At 38.6% G+C, this 19,765-nt stretch overlaps 1 protein-coding gene across 2 annotated transcripts; it reads left to right on the top strand.

The window, feature by feature from the left end:
- The first annotated feature begins 13,125 nt into the window (after positions 1-13,125).
- tmem230a (transmembrane protein 230a) lies at positions 13,126-18,848 on the top strand. Of its 2 annotated transcripts, XM_046067840.1 has the most exons (5): positions 13,126-13,266; positions 15,046-15,160; positions 15,602-15,724; positions 17,934-18,085; positions 18,276-18,848. In XM_046067840.1, the coding sequence occupies exons 2-4, from the start codon at positions 15,059-15,061 to the stop codon at positions 18,072-18,074; spliced, it is 366 nt and encodes a 121-aa protein (XP_045923796.1). In that variant the 5' UTR covers positions 13,126-13,266; positions 15,046-15,058; the 3' UTR covers positions 18,075-18,085; positions 18,276-18,848. The 2 variants fall into 2 exon arrangements, with proteins under 2 accessions (XP_045923796.1, XP_045923794.1); XM_046067838.1 differs by having other exon boundaries at positions 17,934-18,848.
- The last annotated feature ends 917 nt before the right edge of the window (positions 18,849-19,765 follow it).

Below are 19,765 nucleotides of genomic sequence, written 5' to 3'. Positions count from 1 at the left end.
GTAATTACTTTGGTGACTTTTCATCTAGCACCCTTAGAAGGTCAAAAAGTCTAATTTGTCCAATACTTTGGATTGTGTCTAAAGACAATGACATTCCCACCAGCCTGAACTGTACTTTGTGTTTAGTGCAACTTAGCAAATGTTAGCATGCTTTCATGCTTAGCTAGTGAACATGGGAATGGAAACATCAGCATGTTAGCATTGTCATTGTTGAAGCAGAGTAATTATACGCACATCATCTAAATGAAACACCACAAATATTTTAATAATGGCAACATTACGATCCTGCTTGGATCTTCTTCAGGTTCGAATGTTTGAAAAATGGAAACCACACCAATATTTATACAAAATGCACACCAATAGGCTGACAAGCTCAATGATGACAGGAGTGGTTAACCGTCCTTAAATTCATGTGCAGAAATTGGTTCCTTCATGAAAAATTTGCTAGATCAAGTCATATCAAAAGGCAAACACAAGCCTGTTGTACTTTAAAATTAAACATTTTTAAAGTAATAAATTTAAAAAAAATAATTTTCTTTTTCTTTTTAACAAATATGTGTGTTGGGGTCTATATGTATATATATACAAATATGGTGCGAGCTGTCATGATACTACCACCATTTGTACTTTTATTTTAAAAACAACAAATCAACAGGCCCTGCTAAGGGTTCCTATCCCAGACACTTTATTAAAGCCTTTTAAACATATAAATTGAATATCCACATTGTCTGTTTAAGAAATAGTGATTGATGACAAAACATAAAAACAAGACTCTCAAGACACACAATTCAAAGTATATGTCAAGCTGCTCTGTGTGAAGATCTAAGAGGTGTTAACGCTGAGAGGCCTGAGGCAGTGTTTATGGGATGAAGCGTTTGTCTTCCTCTTTCTGAACCCCTCCGGTCTTTTGCATAGGTCGTGCTAAGTTCTGTCAGGTGTAGGTTATAAGGAGCTGTGTTGGAAAACCCTGTGTTCCTCCCCTGAAATGACAGGTTGTCAGTTGTTTTTTTTCTTTTAACAAAACACGCAAGAACTCAAACTGCACTTTGGTCCTCAATAAGTGTTTCTTCCTCTTCTTGCTATTTCCAACTTTAGCGTACCTTCATCTGTGCGATTATTGAAGGTAAGCCAGCTTGCTAATGCATGATTTGCTGCTTGCTAAAAGGAAACTGACATTGGTGCTCATGTAATAACAATAATGTAATAAGAAGATGACTTTATTGCCCTGAAATTGATCAAAAAAGAAACCTTCTGGTCAGTAATTTATTCCTTGGGCAGGAATGTTTCTGTTTGTGGTGTTCCACTCCCATGTTTTTTTCTTGTTTAACCTGTGTTACCTTTCTCAAAAAAAGAAAAGAAAGAATAAACTCTTTCACTTTAAAGGTCAGGCTCCTCACCTTGGGCATTGAAGCGCTCTGGGCATCCTCTCATAACTGATGTTCTCGCACATTGGCCGACTTCAGACATTAAACCGATTACATTTTGGGAGAATCCTACTCTCTCCTTTCATTGCCGGGGGAGTGCAAACATGCGCAGCTCTAGCCTCCGCTTGGCAGAGGGAAATACATTTCGTTGTTATCAGCTTCAGTTGGTTAAATGCTAAATTATTCATAGGGAGGTAAAGGCTTGCCCTCATGAGATTAGCACGTCTAATTGTTCATCCAGTTTGCTGCTCAAATGCAGGAGCGAGGCTGGCTGAACACCAGCATCCTGGATGATTTCTTTAATGAGAAAAAGAGACATGACATTCAGAAACTATTTACACACACCTCTAAACTTTTAATAGATTCAGCTAAGCAATAATAGCAACTTTGCAGGTTTGGAAATTTAAAGAGAAATTAGACATCAAGTTGGGGCATCACTTTTAACACAAAACACAGAATCTAGAGTAGGTTCACCCTCATAACATTTTAGTGATATTTAAGAAAATTATCTTAAATTATCTTATTATCTTATTATAAATTATCTTATTTTCTGTGTAAATAAACTTCATAGCCCCAAAAAGCTTTTAAAACGACTTTATAGCCATTGAATCTCTAATTCTAATGAAGATCTCCTGCATATTCAATCAGTATTGATGCACCTTTCCTTAATGTCTCAGTCATGTGGTTCAAATCTTATTCCTTTGTTCTGTCTGACTGTCCTACGTATTGGACTGTTTTCAAGCTCCAGCAGACACATGATGATCCTCTTAAACTCCTCCACAATATGCAGATTTGTTGCTTGCTTTTCATTAGCAAAGATACCATGGCCCACTCTCTAATATGGTGTTCCAATCTTTCTGCTGATATGTCACATAACAAAGTCCTGTGGCATGCTACTGTCCACAACATTATACAATTTCTAAACATCTGTCACATCTGAAATATTACAAAAATGTCACAGCTGTGTTAATTACTTATTTCTTTCAGTGTGAAGATTAATCTTTTTTGTATAAACATAAAACTGGTATCCTGGATGCAAGTGATGACAAGCACATATGGACTTGGTTAGGTGCTCTGAGGCTTTTTTTGTTTTTGTCAGTCTACAAAAGCTCTGTGCCCAAGGTTGTGGAAAGGGGGAGCGATAGTGCAGTTGTACTACTGTCTGCAGTGGATGGATTTTTGTTTCAACTCCACAGAAATCCAAAATGTTTGCTGAATTATATGCTAATTATGTTCCTACTTATTGCCATATTCCTGCAAGACAACGTGCTACTCGAAGAAGAAGACCTAACAACATCCAAGTGTTCTTGTTTAGATATTGTGGCAAACAGACATGTAGCATCTAGCTAGTGAAGAAAGTGGCACATTTAGCAGCTAAAGAGCCAGGTATTTTTCTCAGGAGTTGGTGGCGGGCAAACCAGAGCTAGAAATTTCTAGGAGAGTGACCATTAGACTTCCACCAGGGAGCAGGGGCCACACCCCTCGGGGGCCCGGCGACAACAGGCCCAATGGTGTGCCAGTGGTGGTATATCATAACTTAAAACGATGTTTTCAGGAAAGTATTGAGACCGATACCAGTGGAAGCTATCTGCTATTGAAATCAGTGTGAACAGATGCACTCAGTCTCTCTCTCTATCACAACTCAACAGACTAGTGGTCATAGCTGAATACACAACTATGACAATAATAAACATAGGCGAACAATGTGTGACAGTGAGACCACAAGAAAAGTGGATGTGAACTGTATTTTATTAACTTATTAAATCAACATGTCCATAACTTATGATCTAAAAATAGACTACAACAAATGCTTTGATCTGATTTGATTGAAAAGACTTTTGAAAAGGATTTTTTTATGAACATCAGTGGACCAAAAGTAGCCTTGTGTGCAGTATTGGAGCATGCTAGGCCTACTTCCTTTTATAAATGATTTCTTGTCAGAAGTACAGTACTCGCGTAGCACTGAGTAGCTGTTTGTCTATCAAACTGCTACAGTAAAACTATGAACAGAAAAAGCTCACTGCTAATGAGATCCACAGAGCCCCTGTTCTTGCTGAGAAATTGCTATTGAACTTGAGTAATTGTAAAGGGTGGTGTGAACACACATTGTTTGCAGTAATACTATCCAAACAATGAAACCACACATAAATAATCTATCTACAGACATTAACACCATTTTTATGATTGGTCAGTAAATATATTTATGTATTTATTTTATCAGTTTTTATTCAGCCTATTGTTAATTCTATAGTATTGAATCATGCAATTCTATAGATTGGTTAAGTGTAACACACAGTTGTTTATATTCTTCACATAGGCACTATATTTTGATAATTAAATGTGTATTTAATAGCCTATATCTCTCTTATTTCTTCTTAAATTAATGCTTATGTGTGATATCTCAACCTTAAAAAACAAATCATTCCATAATGTAGACATGTGCTTCATTTACATTGTAACAATATTTCTTAACAAACAGGCAGCATATGAAATCCATCGTGATCTATCAGAAAATTACTATGTTTTTATTAAATCATTACACTCTGTCTGTCTTTCACACGTCTCACCGTGCACCACACAGAACACTGGCCGACAAATTGTGCAGTTTGACTATATACTCATGAAGTAAGCTAGGCCCTATTTGATTTCTCCCACTCTTGCCATCGTCGGTACTTTTGCATCCGCTTTCGTTTCAGAGGGGACGTGGGGGATTTCTCAAGCTTCTGCCGCAGTTGTTTCAACTTGACTCCCTGCCAGGAGACCTGCCCTTATCTGACTCCTATTGGCCCTGAACCTGATGGTATTAATTAAACCAACAATGGCAGCGAATTTTGCCGATAAGAGGTAGAAAAGGAGAAGTCTTCACAGAATGCAGGTGGGATGATTTGCATGGAATGCTGCATTAAAGACAACTCAGAAATATGGGACAAACTGCGTCTGTATTGATTCAAAATGGGACGCGCTATTTAGTTCTCAAATACGGGACGATTTTGTATATTAAGGGACGGGTGGCAACCCTTTACCAGGTGGACACAAACACAACTCCAAATAAATGCTAATGTCCTGTGTCTTCTGGGTGTGTAAATAGGCTATATGTTTGCCATGTTTGCTATAACAACTTTACACGGTGATCATGAGTCAGGGCTGTCTGTCAGCTTATTTTAAAGTTTTCTGGCCCCCTAGAGGCCAAATCTCAAATAATGCAGTCCACCAAAGAACCAAGAGCAAAAACAACACAGACTAATGGACTGGCAACGATCTCCATAGAACATGAACTTGCACAGAGAATCGAATTAGAGGATGCAGTTAAGATGAAGTTCTGCTGTGTAATCTTCATAAAGGTAGGCTCTATGTGCTCTCTAGTCATTGTTTGTGCACACTTCTGCAGGCAGCAGAAGCTTGAGCTCTGATATCTGAGCAAGAAAACTCATCCCTGTGTAGCATTCTTAGACCACAGTTCATTTTAAAAGACAGACTGATGCTGCACTTGCATCCATGAAATGTATGACACACCGTTTTCCCCTCCCAGCGTAGACACAGTAAGGTAGGCGTTTCAAAGAAATGATATCAATCCTAATTTGATTTCCTGTGCTGGGCAGGGCTCTGCAGAGATGCTAGTGGATGCCTGTGATACCAGGGTACTTGTTTGGGAAAAAGATATGGTGGATGCAATTAATCATGGAATGCACTTAGAGATGGGCAAATGGAATTTGAAATGAGCACTTGTGTTTCATTAACTTATAAACCCTCTGGGGTTGACAAAAGAAGGATAGATGCATCAACAGTTGGGGCAAGAAGGGGAGAAAACTCAAAAGGAAATGAAATGGAAAGACAGCCCATGGCAAGCAATCAATAGCAGGGACTTGGCTAGGCCAACATGAGGAATGTCCTCTTGATTGCTTCAAACATTTTGTGGTTGCTACATATATTTGAACAAGAGGTAACTAGTTCTTTTAATCTGTACATATCTACTATGATCATTGTATTGATCTGAATTTTTTTTCACTTTCACATTAATTAGAGGTTCAGCTTTGAGGTGTGATGATGATTAGGATTACTTATTCTAGCAACATTTGTTTAAGAATCCTAAATTCCTTAAAGAGGTGGTATTATGCTTTTTGGCTTTTTTCCTCTCCTTTATTGAGTTATACAGTATATCTTTTTGTGCATGTAATAGGTTTGCAATAGGGCTGACCTAAAATAGTCGAAGATTTGATGCTTCAATGGGCAGAGCCGGATTCGACTGTCAATCTCACAGTTTGGGCTTCGCAGCGAAACAAGGATCATGCCATTTTGACGATACGGGGGTGCTCAACATCTGATTTTACATAGAACTACCAGTTTTCTCCCAATAAGTTAATATACAGCCCATTACAATATACATTTCAACGTTTAATGCTGTAAATAAACATGTAAAAAGAATAAAATTTTCAATAAATGTTTTTAAAGTGCCAAAATTGTAACCCTAACCCTGGGTCGTCAGTGTGCATGTGTAGGTGTAGCATGTATGTGTGTAGTGGCGGCAGAGGAAAACTTGTTGAAGAGATGGAGCCCGGGACTTTCGGATAATTTATCACCGCTGATGAACCACACAAAGAATATTTTATCATTTTTAAATAGCCGGCTACTTGAAATAGACGATGTGCATGCAGTTGTCGGCAGCACAGAATGCACTCAAAACTCTGCACGAGACTGGTAAATACCAGGCGAGAGAGAAAAAAGGGTGTTCAAAAAGCCTCGGTTTAGCTGGAAATCTACAGTGTAAGTTGAATGAATATAGACTGCAGCTCTGCAGCTTCTCAAGATTAAAGCAGAGCTACCGTGTGTAACCCCCCACCCCAACCCCCTCTTGCAATCGCTGCGTACCCATACACACGATTCGACTATCAGTCGACTACAGGCAGGACTTAACGATTCTGATTCGACTACGTAAATCCTTAGTCAGGGACAGCCCTAGTTTGCACAGAAAACTCTGCTCTGAACTGCCTGAAAACAGCTCATTTGTAGTCCAGCCACTTCCCTTTCATCATTGTGACGTCACAGGAAAGAAAGCTAAATAAGCCTCATGCTCGCCAAGCAGCTAGTCCAACACGCCCTCAAAAACACTGGTGGAAAAACACTGAGCTGCAACCCACACCTCTCCTCCCCTTCCAAACACTAGCTACCCTCTAGGCAATCAATGGACATAAAGTTGTTACTGTGATGTAGAGACAGAGCTCAGTTAAAATTTTATGGATGAAAGATACATTAGTAACAGATTAATAACTCACCACTCTGAAACTCTTGCTCCAGTCTATATTGCTAAGCTGGTAAGTGGAACATGTATAGCTGAACTGAAGCCGTGTTTCTGTTCTGATTGGCTAATAGTCCTTCACTAGGAACTGTGCATGTGCAACTCCCAACAAAGATCATTTAGAGATGTATCACTCCACAGCTAAAACGAAGCGTACAACACATAGGGTGACAAGAGGAGCTGCAGCAATGTGCAGTATGAAAAAAATATGGTGTTTTTTGAAAATTAAACCATGTAAACCTGTTCTGGTACAACCCCTAAATGTGATTTTGAACCTGAAAATGAGCATAATACCACCTCTTTAAAGGGGCCATGTCTCAGATTGCAACCACTACCTTTCCAAGATTGTGCTTGTGCATGTGCTCAAATTAATGAGTGAGCACTCGGCATAGGCCAAAACAGAGATAAAACAAACAAAAAAACAACATAATACAGTATAAATGAGATTGTTGCCACCCTTTACATAAGAGTTAGACTGTGGTAAGTAACATTACTGTACTGAATGGGTTGGGAAACGTGTTGAGACATGATAATCCAGATTTAACGTGCATTATAAACAATATAATAGTAGTGGGATGACTAATGTTAGACAGGAGATAAAGCACGTAAAATAAAAATAACGTTCTAAAGAACCTATTTTTTGGAATTATCCTGGAAGATAGTCTTTTAATCATCATTTCACATACCATTGTAGTTTACTTTGTTATATCATTACAGTTTGCAATTGTTTAATTCAGCATAACTAAAAACATACATTACATCATTTTTTGCAGGCTAAAATCAAAACTTTGACATAATAATGTTACCTGGGAGAGTAATATGGATTGCATTAGCTGGTGAAGTAATGTGGAAAGCCATAACATTGCAACTATAGTATTTTGTAACAGATAACATTAGCGAGCAAGCAAGCTAAGGTTGGCCAGTGATATGTGTCTGCAATTTACCATATTTTTTTTACTATATTATACTTTACCTGTGGGTTTATATGAATTAGCTGACATTATCCACTGGACAGTTATGTAATGTTAGGTATCTGGTCTGTGTTAGCAGGCAAGCTAACGGTATTTAACTTAAGCTAACAGAAAACCCAAATTGCCTGTCCAGTAGGATGAAACAGTCCACAACAATAGACGAACACAGTCATGTTTTTATTAAACACCGTAAACCACACGACAGTGCAGGGTCAAAATAGTATGTGAACCCCTTGGATTTATTAACTAGTTGACCCTCCTTTGGCAACGATAACCTCAACCAAACGTTTCCTGTAGTTGCAGATCAGACCTGAACAAAGGTCAGGAAGACCATTTCTCTTTATAGAACTGTTTCAATTCGGAAATATTCTTGGGATGTCTGGTGTGAATCACTCTCTTGAAGTCATGCCACAGCGTCTCAGTCGGGTTGAGGTTAGGACTCTGACTGGGCTACTCTAGCAGGTGTATTTTCTTCTGCTGAAGCCATTCTGTTGTTGATTTACTTCTCTGCTTTGGGTCGTTGTCCTGTTGCATCACCCGTCTTCTGTTGCTCTTCAATTGGCGGACAGATGATTACGTCATGATTACGTCCTCCTGCAGAATTTCTTTAAAAACTGTGGAATTCATTTCTCCGTCAATGATAGCAACCCCTCCAGGCCCTGAGGCAGCAAAGCAACCCCAAACCACGAATTCCCGTCCACCATACTTCACAGTTGGGATGAGGTTTTGATGTTGGTGTGCTATGCCTTTTTCCCATTGGTTTTATGTGTCCACAGAATATTTTGCCAGTAGCAGTGGAACATCCAGGTACTGGTGTTTTTATTGGACAGATAAAGCCTCCTCCGTGATGTCCTCCCATGGCCACTCTTACGGAGAGTAACAGTGCTGAACTTTCTCAATTTATAGACAATTTGTCTTACCGTGGACTGATGAACATCAAGGCTTTTAGAGATACTTTTGTAACCTTTTCCAACTTCATGCAAGTCAAAAATTCTTAATCTTAGGCAGGGTCTGAAATTAACTTTTTTCAACGCCTGCCGTTGTGTTTTGCCACTGCAAGTATTTGTTTTGTCTGCCACTCAGAAATTTTCACTTTTAAAATGTATGCACTAAATGAAGGAATGATATTCAGCTCATTTATAATTAAATGTTAATAATGTCATTCAATGTTCAACATATTTATGTTTGCATGCATAAAGGCCTCATCTCTTTTATCTCTCCACCTTACTTAATAACCAGGTATTTCAATTGAAGATGCACAATCAAAATATATTATTACTCTATATGTCAGCCATGATCAGAAGGAAGCACATTAGAAAGTGACAGAATAAAATAGGTTGCTTGATGAGCAGTGGAGAAGTATCACATTATACAGAAAGATAATTTGAGAGTCAAGTCATGGCATTAAGTACTATCATATAATATCAAAGTTCACCACAGTGTGTTAGTCAGTCAGTGCTCAATTCAATATATATAGACAAGCTTAGTAATTCTCTGACAACACCGGAGTTACCTCCCGTAGTTCGGCCTGTCTGGCTGTCACTGAGGACAGACTGGCTGTCTTCCAGACTGGTGAGACCGATACTCCCTGAGCTGACTGGGCTGTGTGCGTGTGTGACGCAGGCGCTTGTGCTAATCGCCACAATACGCTAACCTTACATGTGTCTTTCCGTTGTGCATTTTCCATGTCCGCCTAAGTGGCAGATAGCCTGACGATTTCACTCGCCACTGCCAAAATTTACCCGCATTTAGCGGGAGGTGGGTGCCAATTTAATTCCCTGATCTTAGGTCTTCTGAGAGGTCTTTTGTTCGAGGCATGGTTCACAGAAGGCAATGCTTCACGAGAATTGCAAAATTTTAATTGGTATGTGTTTTTTCCAATCTTGTCTCATTGATTGGACTCCAGGTTGGCTGACTCCTGACTCCAACTACCTTTTGGAGAAGTCATTAGCCTAGATTCACATACTTTTTCCACCCTGGTATTAGTTTAAGCAGACTGTGTTTACCTATTATTGCATGCAATGCTTTGTGCTTTGCATTTGGTGCCTCTACTGTTGACCTCTGAGAGGTTGGGTGTGGGAAACCTAATTATTTTTGATGCAGTGTGAGTGACACTGATGAGGGTTTTTTTATTGATGACAGCATATTGTAGCAATAGTAGAGGATGATGGGTTGGATAATGCTCTTGTACAATAATAGAAAGTGACAGGGGGCGACGGAGAGTACGTTTTTCAGATGGCAGCAATGCACCAACCGGAATCAATTACAAATACACACATAAGCACATATTTTCATAAATTTACATTGTCTGCATAAATGCAACCAAAAATAAACCCTTACAATCCTTGCACATCCTGTACACACCAGACTATGTAGATACATAAATCCATTATCAGCACATACACTTACCAGTTAAGCTATTACTCCCTGCTCTAAGGTATGTGATATCTAACACAACAGCAAGAAATCAAGAAACGAAGATTATAATATTGAATGTTTTTGTTGAAACTGTTTAAGAGAATTATTGACTTCATGGTCATTTTGGTGGCTTTGAATATTATTGTGTTATACTCAAATGGGTTTCTAATATTTAGTTTACCTTTGTTGATGTAAAATGTGGTGAACTGCTAGTGTGTACGGGTATATACAAGAACAACTGAAAGCCTTGGAAGAAGAGGGGGAAAAAAAAGTAGATTTTGTGACTCAAACATCATTTTGAAAGTCTCATATGCAAAACAGTGATGACATGAAAGGCATAAAAATGAGGGAAATGTTAGCTTTAGAGTTGAAGGAAAAAACTATACAACACACAGTAGGTACATTATGGGCCTGTCGATGCGAACAGTATGTCCTGCCAGCTCTGCCACAGCAGGCGAGGCCCTGTGTGCATCTCAGGGAGTTCTTTTTTATGACTGCTGGAGCAACAGCAGAAGTGAACATATTGTGAACATAAAGAATAGGATAGCGCAGGGGATATATTTATATTTAATATTTTCCATGGTCACAGGTGAACCTTGGCGTCAATTCTGGTATTAATTTTCAGCAGCAACTTTCAGCATTTTCTGATGATCGAGACTGAAACAGGTTTTTGCATTATTAAAGTGCCATTGTGCCTTTTGATAGATGGTTCACTGCATGTGTACCTCAAGCCTTTTTGTTCATTTGATTGTATCTATTTTATTAAATGTGTCTGGTTGGCTATTAAATAATAAAGAAAGTTTGTGACTGTCAGATATGTTTGTTTAATAGTTGACCAGAGGTGTTTGTAAAAGGCTGTAAAAGGTTCTGAGAAAAGTGTATACCTGAAGTTCTTTGGTGAGTGGTGATGAGTTTCTTGAATTTTAGTTTGCTCCCTGAATTTAATATTCTTCATACATTTCTTGGTTGCGGAGGGGTCTTGGGATGTGCTTTTTGATTTATTCTAGAAAGAAAAATGGAAGAAATTTCATTTAGAGTGCACATGGGATTTATTTCTGTTAGTAATGGCTTGGATGAAGGTTATATAACCTGCTGTTAACTTTTTCAGGATGACAATGATCAAAGTAGCGTAGTCTTAACTGTGTTGTCTTATTTATGATAGTAGAGTTCATTTTTGAACACAGCAAGTTCTCAGCAAAGGTCCCTGGTTTCCTGCCATTAATAGAAAATGACAGTCAATTCCAGACTCAAAGTGTTTGTTCCCTCCAGTCATATACTTTTCACTGTTATTACTTCGGTTTCCCAGAATGGTGTGGATGTAAAGAAGTTATAAATGAAGTTCACACTGATTCAGATTGTACTGAATTCAAGAATGGTGCTATGCTGTATTCATTTGGAGCGTGGCTTTTTGGATCGCAATTGATTTTTCCACCACTTTGGTCCAGAGTGAAATATCTCAACAAATGTTGGAAGGATTTCCATGAAACTCTGTACAGGCATTTATGGTCCATGCTGCCTAATCAATTTTGTTTTTTGAGTGGAATATCTCAACACCTATTCGATGGTTTGCCATTAACTCCACAGATATTCATGGTGCCCAGAGGATGAAGCACTGTGACTGTGGTGATCCCCTGACTTTTCCTCTAGTGGCCCCATGAGGTCTCAACAACTCCTGAATGGATTCACAAACATTTGGTTAGCAACTTCTCAACAAAACCTGAACAATATCAGCCTTTGCATATCAGTTTAACACTAATAATGTGACTGACATGTCATGACAGGCAATCCACTTTGTAGAAAGCTTTTCCTGAAAGTACAGTACGATTTACTTTCCATGTAACCAAACAGCTGCAGAGTCAATCAGCAAATAGACTGGAATGTGATTACAGACGGGAGAACGAGAGATAAAACAGAGTTCACAGTAAAAGCATAGAAATGAACCTATAAATAAAGAAGAAGGTAATGGAAATTTAACAAAAAGAAAGTTAGCATTGAGAAACCCAAAGAGGATGTGTATTTTTGAGGACTGTATGCCTGGAATTTTGAGTGAAGGGTGACGATGCCAAACCTTCAGTTGTTTTGCTTAAAATAGTCGGCACATATTTGGGCTCACATCTGTCTTAAACACTGAAACACACAGCAAGCTAGGACACCATGTAACACTTAATAGTGCTTCTTCTTTCCTGATAATTCTGTCACTATTTTGTAATTCACTGAAGGACATGTGAAGCTGATATTGTTTTTCAAAAGGCATTCAGGGAAAGGAGAGGAATGTGGCCAAGGTAAGGACAGAGAAAATGATTGTTGGAGAGTGGGCAACATTTCAGATTTTGTTTTGAGTATTTCAACAGGTAGACTGTTTTTTCTGTATTATTCTTGTAGTTTTGGACTAAAGTAAAATAAAGTGACTGACTTAATTGCTGTATGGATCGTTTTGATGCTCTTTAGCAAAGTGTTTCCATACCTAATCTGATTAATACTTCACTACTACTCCATTAGTTCAGTGGGAAAGATGGATTTTACTCCATTATAGCCTATTGATTTATCAGCTATTTTTAACATATACATTGCAGATGAATACTTTAAATGCTAAATATGATCATCTTATATTAAGATTTGTTATAGATTAAACTACCCAACAGTCTATATATTTATTAAAATCAGCCTGCTACAATATTAAATTAGTTCTTACACAGTAATGCATCATTAACAATAATAATCAGTATAATAATGTATACATTAACAAAATAATAGTAAAAGAGGTTAGCCTTATGTAAAACTTTGATTTTTAATGTGTACTTTGGTACATTTAGCTGATGAAAACTTTGAATGAAAAACTTCATTTGAGTTGTAAGTGAACATTTCTACACTGTAGGAGAGCTATTAACATCTGGATTCCTTTCCCAACACACAGCTGTTAGGTAGCTGTAATCAGAGCCCTATTGAGAGATCTATCTCTGTAAAGGGCTCTGGCTGTAAGCAGACAGGACATGAAGGGACAACCTGGACAGCTCAAGAAACAGGGACGCTTAGCGCGCAGGCGCACTACTTGAAAATAAGGAAGTTGATGCAATTTTCTTTCCAGTGAAAACAAAGTAGATGTGACACCGCAGTCTGCTAAACAACAACATCTACGGTGTTTATTGTAGCTCAAGTGAAGGTAAGAGAGCAACGAGGAGAACAATTAAATTCATATATTCGTGCATGTCAGGTTACGTTAATTAGCTTTTGATAGCTTAACTTCTAAATAGCTAACGTTATATCAGCTAACGTGACAGCTAACTTAATTAGCTACGAGTGATTATTACACGTCAAAGCAAGATAGCTTAGCAGTTCACTCAGCGAACATCTTCATTTTTTCCTTGTTTGCTGGACAAAAGCCACAGCGACATCATGTTATTAATGCACGGGAGCTAATTTATTCTCGTCAGTAATTAGCCATAATAACGTAACAGTGATTAAAAGTTAGACAAAGGGTAAGTGGAGGGTAGTGAATTTAAACTAACACTTCTGGGGATGATACACTACTACTACTACTGTATTAAGTAACGGTGTGAGTACCACATATAAACAACTGTCATATAGAAAACCTGTGAATCATAACGTTACATGAAACCTGTTATAAGGGAACCAGGGTTTAGTTTAGATTATATACCGCGTCCAAATTCCCCCAGCACGACCCCACACTTCAATATAACATTTAAAGACTAAAGTCTAAAAGCATCAGTATTGAAAACACAACATATAATGAGTGTGTAAACTCTACCTCAGGTTGTCAAAACCCTTCAATTCCTAGATACTATACCGAGGACATGACCCCAGTGTCTGCAGTCCTGAAGGGAACCTTTAAGAAAGTATAGAAAAATATATGACACATGTTTATGCAAATTCAAGACAGGTGACAAATCACAGTAAAAACCTGAATGTAAGAGTGGAGCTTCCCTACAGAGCATGAGAGCTCACTGAAAGCTTTAATGAGGATGACAATTATGTTACCAGATCTCAACCTGATCTCAATTGAACACCTGTGGGAGATTTTGGAGCAGCATGTTAGTCAGCGCCACCATCATCAGCAACAGATTAGGGAATATCTTTTGGAAGAATGCTGTTCATCCCTACAGTCTAAGAAGCACTGAAAATGTTGTGGTGGCTCTTGGTGGACCAATACCTTACTATGATGCTTAATGAGGATATTTCCTGTAATTTATCACCCATCTGCTCACAGTAGCTTTTTTTTAATATGTTAAAATCAGAAGACAAAGGAAAAGATGCTGCAAGATCAGATATGGTTCTGCCTCTCCCTCTGAAACCACTCCAAATGAATACTAATAAATACTCCCACATATTTGTAGGTATAGCTCGCATGTAAATCTGCACATGTTTATTTCACGTGATGTAGAACGTAAAACACTTTCCTCCATTTTTTGCTAAATCCACAGTATTGCCTTGCAATAAGTGCTGTAACTTCACAGGAGATATAACCTGGGGCTTTCCTCATCACAGAGGCTCTGTGGCGAGCTGGTGTGACAGCTGCCAGCAAAATAAGGGAATGTTTCTGATTCCATACTTTTTCAAGAAGGAACAGCATTTGTTATTCGTGGATTTAGTACTCCTTGGGGGGTGGGGGAGCACGGAAGCAAAGAGCCACAATCTCCAACACAAACAAAACTTATGCTTTGAGGAAGATCAGGTCACATGTACAGTATAGTCACGCTTGTCTCGGGTCCCTCTGGGGCAGGTAAGCTTTGTGGTATTTTTACTTGTTTCTTTCTCTGTGTGGATGCCACATCAGATGAAGCAGTGATAACGACGCATGAGTAAATTGTCTTTATTAACGCTGACTGGCCTGTGCGTAACAAATACAAGAAAATGTTGGGAAATAAGATTACTGAGGAGATCTTATGGATGATTACCTCTTTGCGTCTCTCTTTCCCAACAGCTCCTATGCCATAATGAAGGCAGCCAGAAGCAATATGTTGGGTGCTGCAACATCCAACAACGCGGTCAAGTATTCACGACTGGCGGTTGACGAGGACGGTTACATAGACTTACAAGTGAGAGATTTTTCTTCTTTTGTAACTCTACAAACCTGACATTATCTCTAATTAATACTTTATCACACAGGGTTGTATAATGAAATGAAAATGTGTAGTCCATTCAGTGCTACACACACACACATACTGTACATACTCAGGAAATAATTCAGAAGTGCATTTTTTTTAAATGTGCATGTGGGAGAATTTAAACAGCACCAACAAGATAGTGATGGTAGTATTCATCTCGTGCTGCTCTATGCATTGTTCAGGAGCCTGCTAATTAGTAAACCTTTTGCTACCACAGGCAGTTCACTTGAGGTAAATCTCAAATAATGACTTTTTGGAAATGTGTCTAAGCCTTCTGTGTTTATGTCAGAGATCTGATAAACTTATTGGTTAAAAGTTGTTTTATATCTGTTTATTGTCTTGTATTTTGTCCAATAATTGAACTCTTTACAGTTTAAGAAAAGCCCGCCAAAGGTCCCATACAAGGCGATTGCACTGGCAATATTCCTGTTTTTGATAGGCTCCTTACTGATTATCTTCGGGGCTCTTCTTCTGTCAGGAACCTTAAAGGTCGAGGTGAGTTTGGCCAGTTAATGTAATAAAATCTGTTCAAACGGCAAATTACATTGATGTATATCAGGTCAAGACTTTGGAGTCAATATAGTTGGAACTGTTGCTGACATGCTTCCCTACTATATAAACTGAAATACAATTTCTTGTTCTGTTGCCAAAATGCATATTGTTTAGCGTGTCACATTCTCCCATAATGTAAGTACCCTGTAAACACTCTGTTAGCCTTGTTCCCAGAACACTTGGAAATCCATTTTTGACAAAAAGGTCTTTCTGAGCTGCCTGTTCTGATCTGTCTTTCTTTTTTAAACTAAGTTTTAAATGATCAAATGTTAAATGTCGTCTAAGCATAAGCAGCCATCCAAGAAAATAGCCTCAATTAAATATCCTAAATCTGCAACATTTTGATTTATATCAGGAACTATGTATGTAAACAACATCGTTAATCAGACCAGATATTTAGTGCCAGCTTTCGGTACTTGACCGTTTTTGACACTTGGTGCTGCAGTACGAAAACATTTCAGTCAGTATCAAAAAAGTATTGCGGTCTTATACCCAGCCCATTTTTGACACATCTAGAGAGCCGACACAGCCTCCAACATTTCAACTCAAGCAGTAAAATTAACACACTCACGCTGCAATTAATCGTGTCTTTAAATAGCTGTAATTGAACACTTGTCCTGACATTTTATTGCCTTACTGCCAGTTTTCTGCTGCGCTCTCACTCTTCCTGGCCTTGATAGTTTTGTTTGTGTTTGAAATATAACTAATTTTGATATTTTATACCTTGGAATGCCAAATTTGGTGGAGCTCCTGCTGTGGTTTCTGCTTTCCTAATTCATGACTCCATGTGGGAGATAACAGGGCCTTGCACATATTATATTTGTAATTATCAGTAGGAGGTTAATGTTAATGTTTTTTCCAATCTGCAGAGTGTGTTTGCAGAAAATGTAATCTGACAGGAAAGCAGTATTTGAGCAGTCTACTTGCCAGTTAGCCCACGCGAGTTAAAATAGCATATCTAATACCACAAATTACACAGGGTTCAAGCAATGGATAATGGAAAAATGCTATGCAGGCAGGTTCTATTGCAAGAAGTTGTAGGATATTTGGGTTGAAAGAATGTGCTTTAATAGTTTTTTCTTTTGTTTCAACTGTAGAGAGTGAGTGCATGGTTATTGCACAACAGTGTTTCTGGTGAACAAGAGCAATGTCAAAAAAGTAAAAAATAAAATGTGAAAAGGTCAACCATCACGGTGGCAAAAGGAAAATTGGGCCCATATTGAAACTAGTTAACCCTTTACTATACTTTACTATAACTACTTTTTAATAGTGCTATAAGACTGCAGGTATTAATGAACAGTCATATTTTAATCTAAAGAGTGAAGGGTCGGTAATTTTCCATTGGGGGGGGGGGGGGATCTTAACACAAGGTCCACTTACTTGCCTTTTCTGGAGCTTTCATCTGCATCACCTGGTTTTCATTAGTGGAAGGAGTGTGCTCAGTCCTTCTGTTGATAGCTCCGTTTGCATCACATGGCCTCAGGATGGAACATCAGTCAAGTGAAGACAACTGAGCCAACTCTCACGTTTGAGTGTATTTTTTTTTGTAATTTGGGTGAATTGACCCTTTAAAAAAACACTACACATACATCTCAATAGATACTGCACATGACGCAGACAAACTCTGTGTTTAAAATGCGTACAGCTGCAATACAATGATACCCATTGCCATGGCTCATGCAACAATGCATCTTAAAAAAAAAAGAAGTTGAGAGGGCTACAGTAACTCAGTGCACAATACTGCCATCTGGTGGTGAAATGAAACACTTCTCTTGGCGTTAATAGAGACTGCCTGTGCCTCCTGGTGGTTAGCTGTTCTGTAAAATGAAATGATTTACATGAAACCAGATCTGAGACAGATGAAGTCATCATGTCTGTGTGCTTCCCTCACACCCTTTTCAGTCAGAGGGCGTTTAACTCCTGCTGGCAGGCGACGTGATGAGTACATTATTCTCCACTCTGTGGTGCTTTTTCCAACACCTCATTACAAGTATAGTTTTCCGGTATGTGATGTATGTGATGTCTGTGAGTAAATAGTGGGTCTGACACACACACACACTAAAGTAGATCAGTGGTTCCAAAGAAATGTCTGCGTGTAACCCCTCATCAAAGTTTCTGACCACATTTTCTGCTTTTCTTTGTTATGTTTCAGCATCCAGACCGCACCATTCCTGTCATCATTATAGGGCTACTCGTTTTCCTTCCTGGATTTTACCATTTGAGAATAGCCTACTACGCCGCTAAGGGTTACCGGGGTTACTCCTATGATGACATCCCAGATTTTGGCGACTGAGCCAGCTGCTGGTTGGTGGAGAATCCCTTCCTTTTGCCACACTGTATCCTGAGACTGCTGCCTGCTGTTTACTTTTAATGTATATAGAAAATAAGGCAAAACTTTATCACTGTTCTGCCATGGAGACAGTTGTTAGTTCACAGGATTTTAACTGTTTTGCTTATTGGAATTTTTTAAAATTCTGTGTTGTTTATTCGCCAGCAACAGCTGCATGATGCTGGTGGACAAAACTCAGCACTCATTCAAGAAATTATAACAAACCCTGGATGAGTGGTGAAGCACTCCGCAGATGCCTTTAACTTACGACCGCTTGAAAGTCCATGACTTGGATGACTGAGAATGTTTGCACAGTTGCACAGCTGTTTCATATCTCCAACAAATATTTAATTGTGACTGTAGTCTGTATGTCATGAAAAGCTCGGATTATATTTGCAGTACAATCCAAAGAGTGATTACTTTGTTGAAGTACAGTATATTTTTGAATTATTATATATTCCTTTCTGTATGAAGTATTGTTGTTTGTGTATATTCATTTGGTTGTGAATATCAAAGAAAGATGTATTTTTACATACATTTGCTTGATTTAAAAAAAGGAAATAAAAGTATGAATCTCATCAAGAATCTGAAGTTTTTTTTACTGTGAGTGTTGTTTGCAGTCAGGCCCATTCTCTGCAAAATACTTTGAGACATTGTGATGGCAGACTGCGGAGAACACCAAAAGTTATTAAAAAAATAGAAACATGTCAATGTACAAATAAATATATCCAGAACTTCCTTCCTGTGTTGTAATATTATTTTAAAAACAAAGTTATCTGTTGCGCAGTCTGTTTTAAAAGCTTTTTTGATCAGAGAAGATTTTCTGACATCACAAAAAAAAGACAGATTAGTTTAGTACACACAAAAAGGCTATCATTGTTATCACAAAACAGAATGATATTCACACAATAAGCAGTGTTCATTGCCATTCCTGAATCATTTTAAGAGGGTGACCTCTGTGAATACCATTAGAACACACCTCAAACAAGTCTTTGTCTGCGTGTAATGAATGTTGATTTTGATTCATCGGACCAACAAGTACTAAGTTTTTTTTTCCTGTTTTGGCCACCAACAGCAGGTAAAGGACACCCTCTTGTGGTTACCTTTAACCTGGGTGCCACCAGGGGATTAAGACTTGAATCGAAACGCGTCTTCATCCTCTCCCTGCGCAAACAAACTATTTTATTAAAGCTGCACTGGCTTCAACACTAAAGGACTGTGATAGGAACTTTAGTTTAATGTGGTTTGAGTCGCTTCAACACAACAAAAGAACAGCAGGAGCCAGAGGAGGAGGAGGAGGAGGGGTGAGGGGGGAGGTTGGACTCCCGGGAGCTCAGCAAGGAGGGCGCAGCAAAGTCCGTCGATGCTTCACTGTCACCTGTACATGAAATGAACACCTGTTGCCGGCGGCTTTAAAAAAAGAAAAGAAAACGCTCATATTTCAGGTATTTTGCAACGCCACAAAGGGACAGGTCCCACTTTTAGTTTGCCAGAGAGTGACTTGGTGTCCACACGGAACAAACTGACGCAGAAGTTGGACTAAGAGACACGAAGGATGTGTATTTAAAAGGAAGTTTCACAGCAGCTGCCAGTAACCGAGCTACAGGTAGGATAAGTGGGGAAAAAAAAAAATTTAAAACCCAGGAGTTAATGAT

This window comes from Micropterus dolomieu, linkage group LG13, assembly GCF_021292245.1.
Source record: "Micropterus dolomieu isolate WLL.071019.BEF.003 ecotype Adirondacks linkage group LG13, ASM2129224v1, whole genome shotgun sequence".
NCBI lineage: Eukaryota > Metazoa > Chordata > Actinopteri > Centrarchiformes > Centrarchidae > Micropterus > Micropterus dolomieu.
Note: the sequence above shows the minus strand (reverse complement) of the source record. Positions and strands in the feature narration are given on the sequence as shown.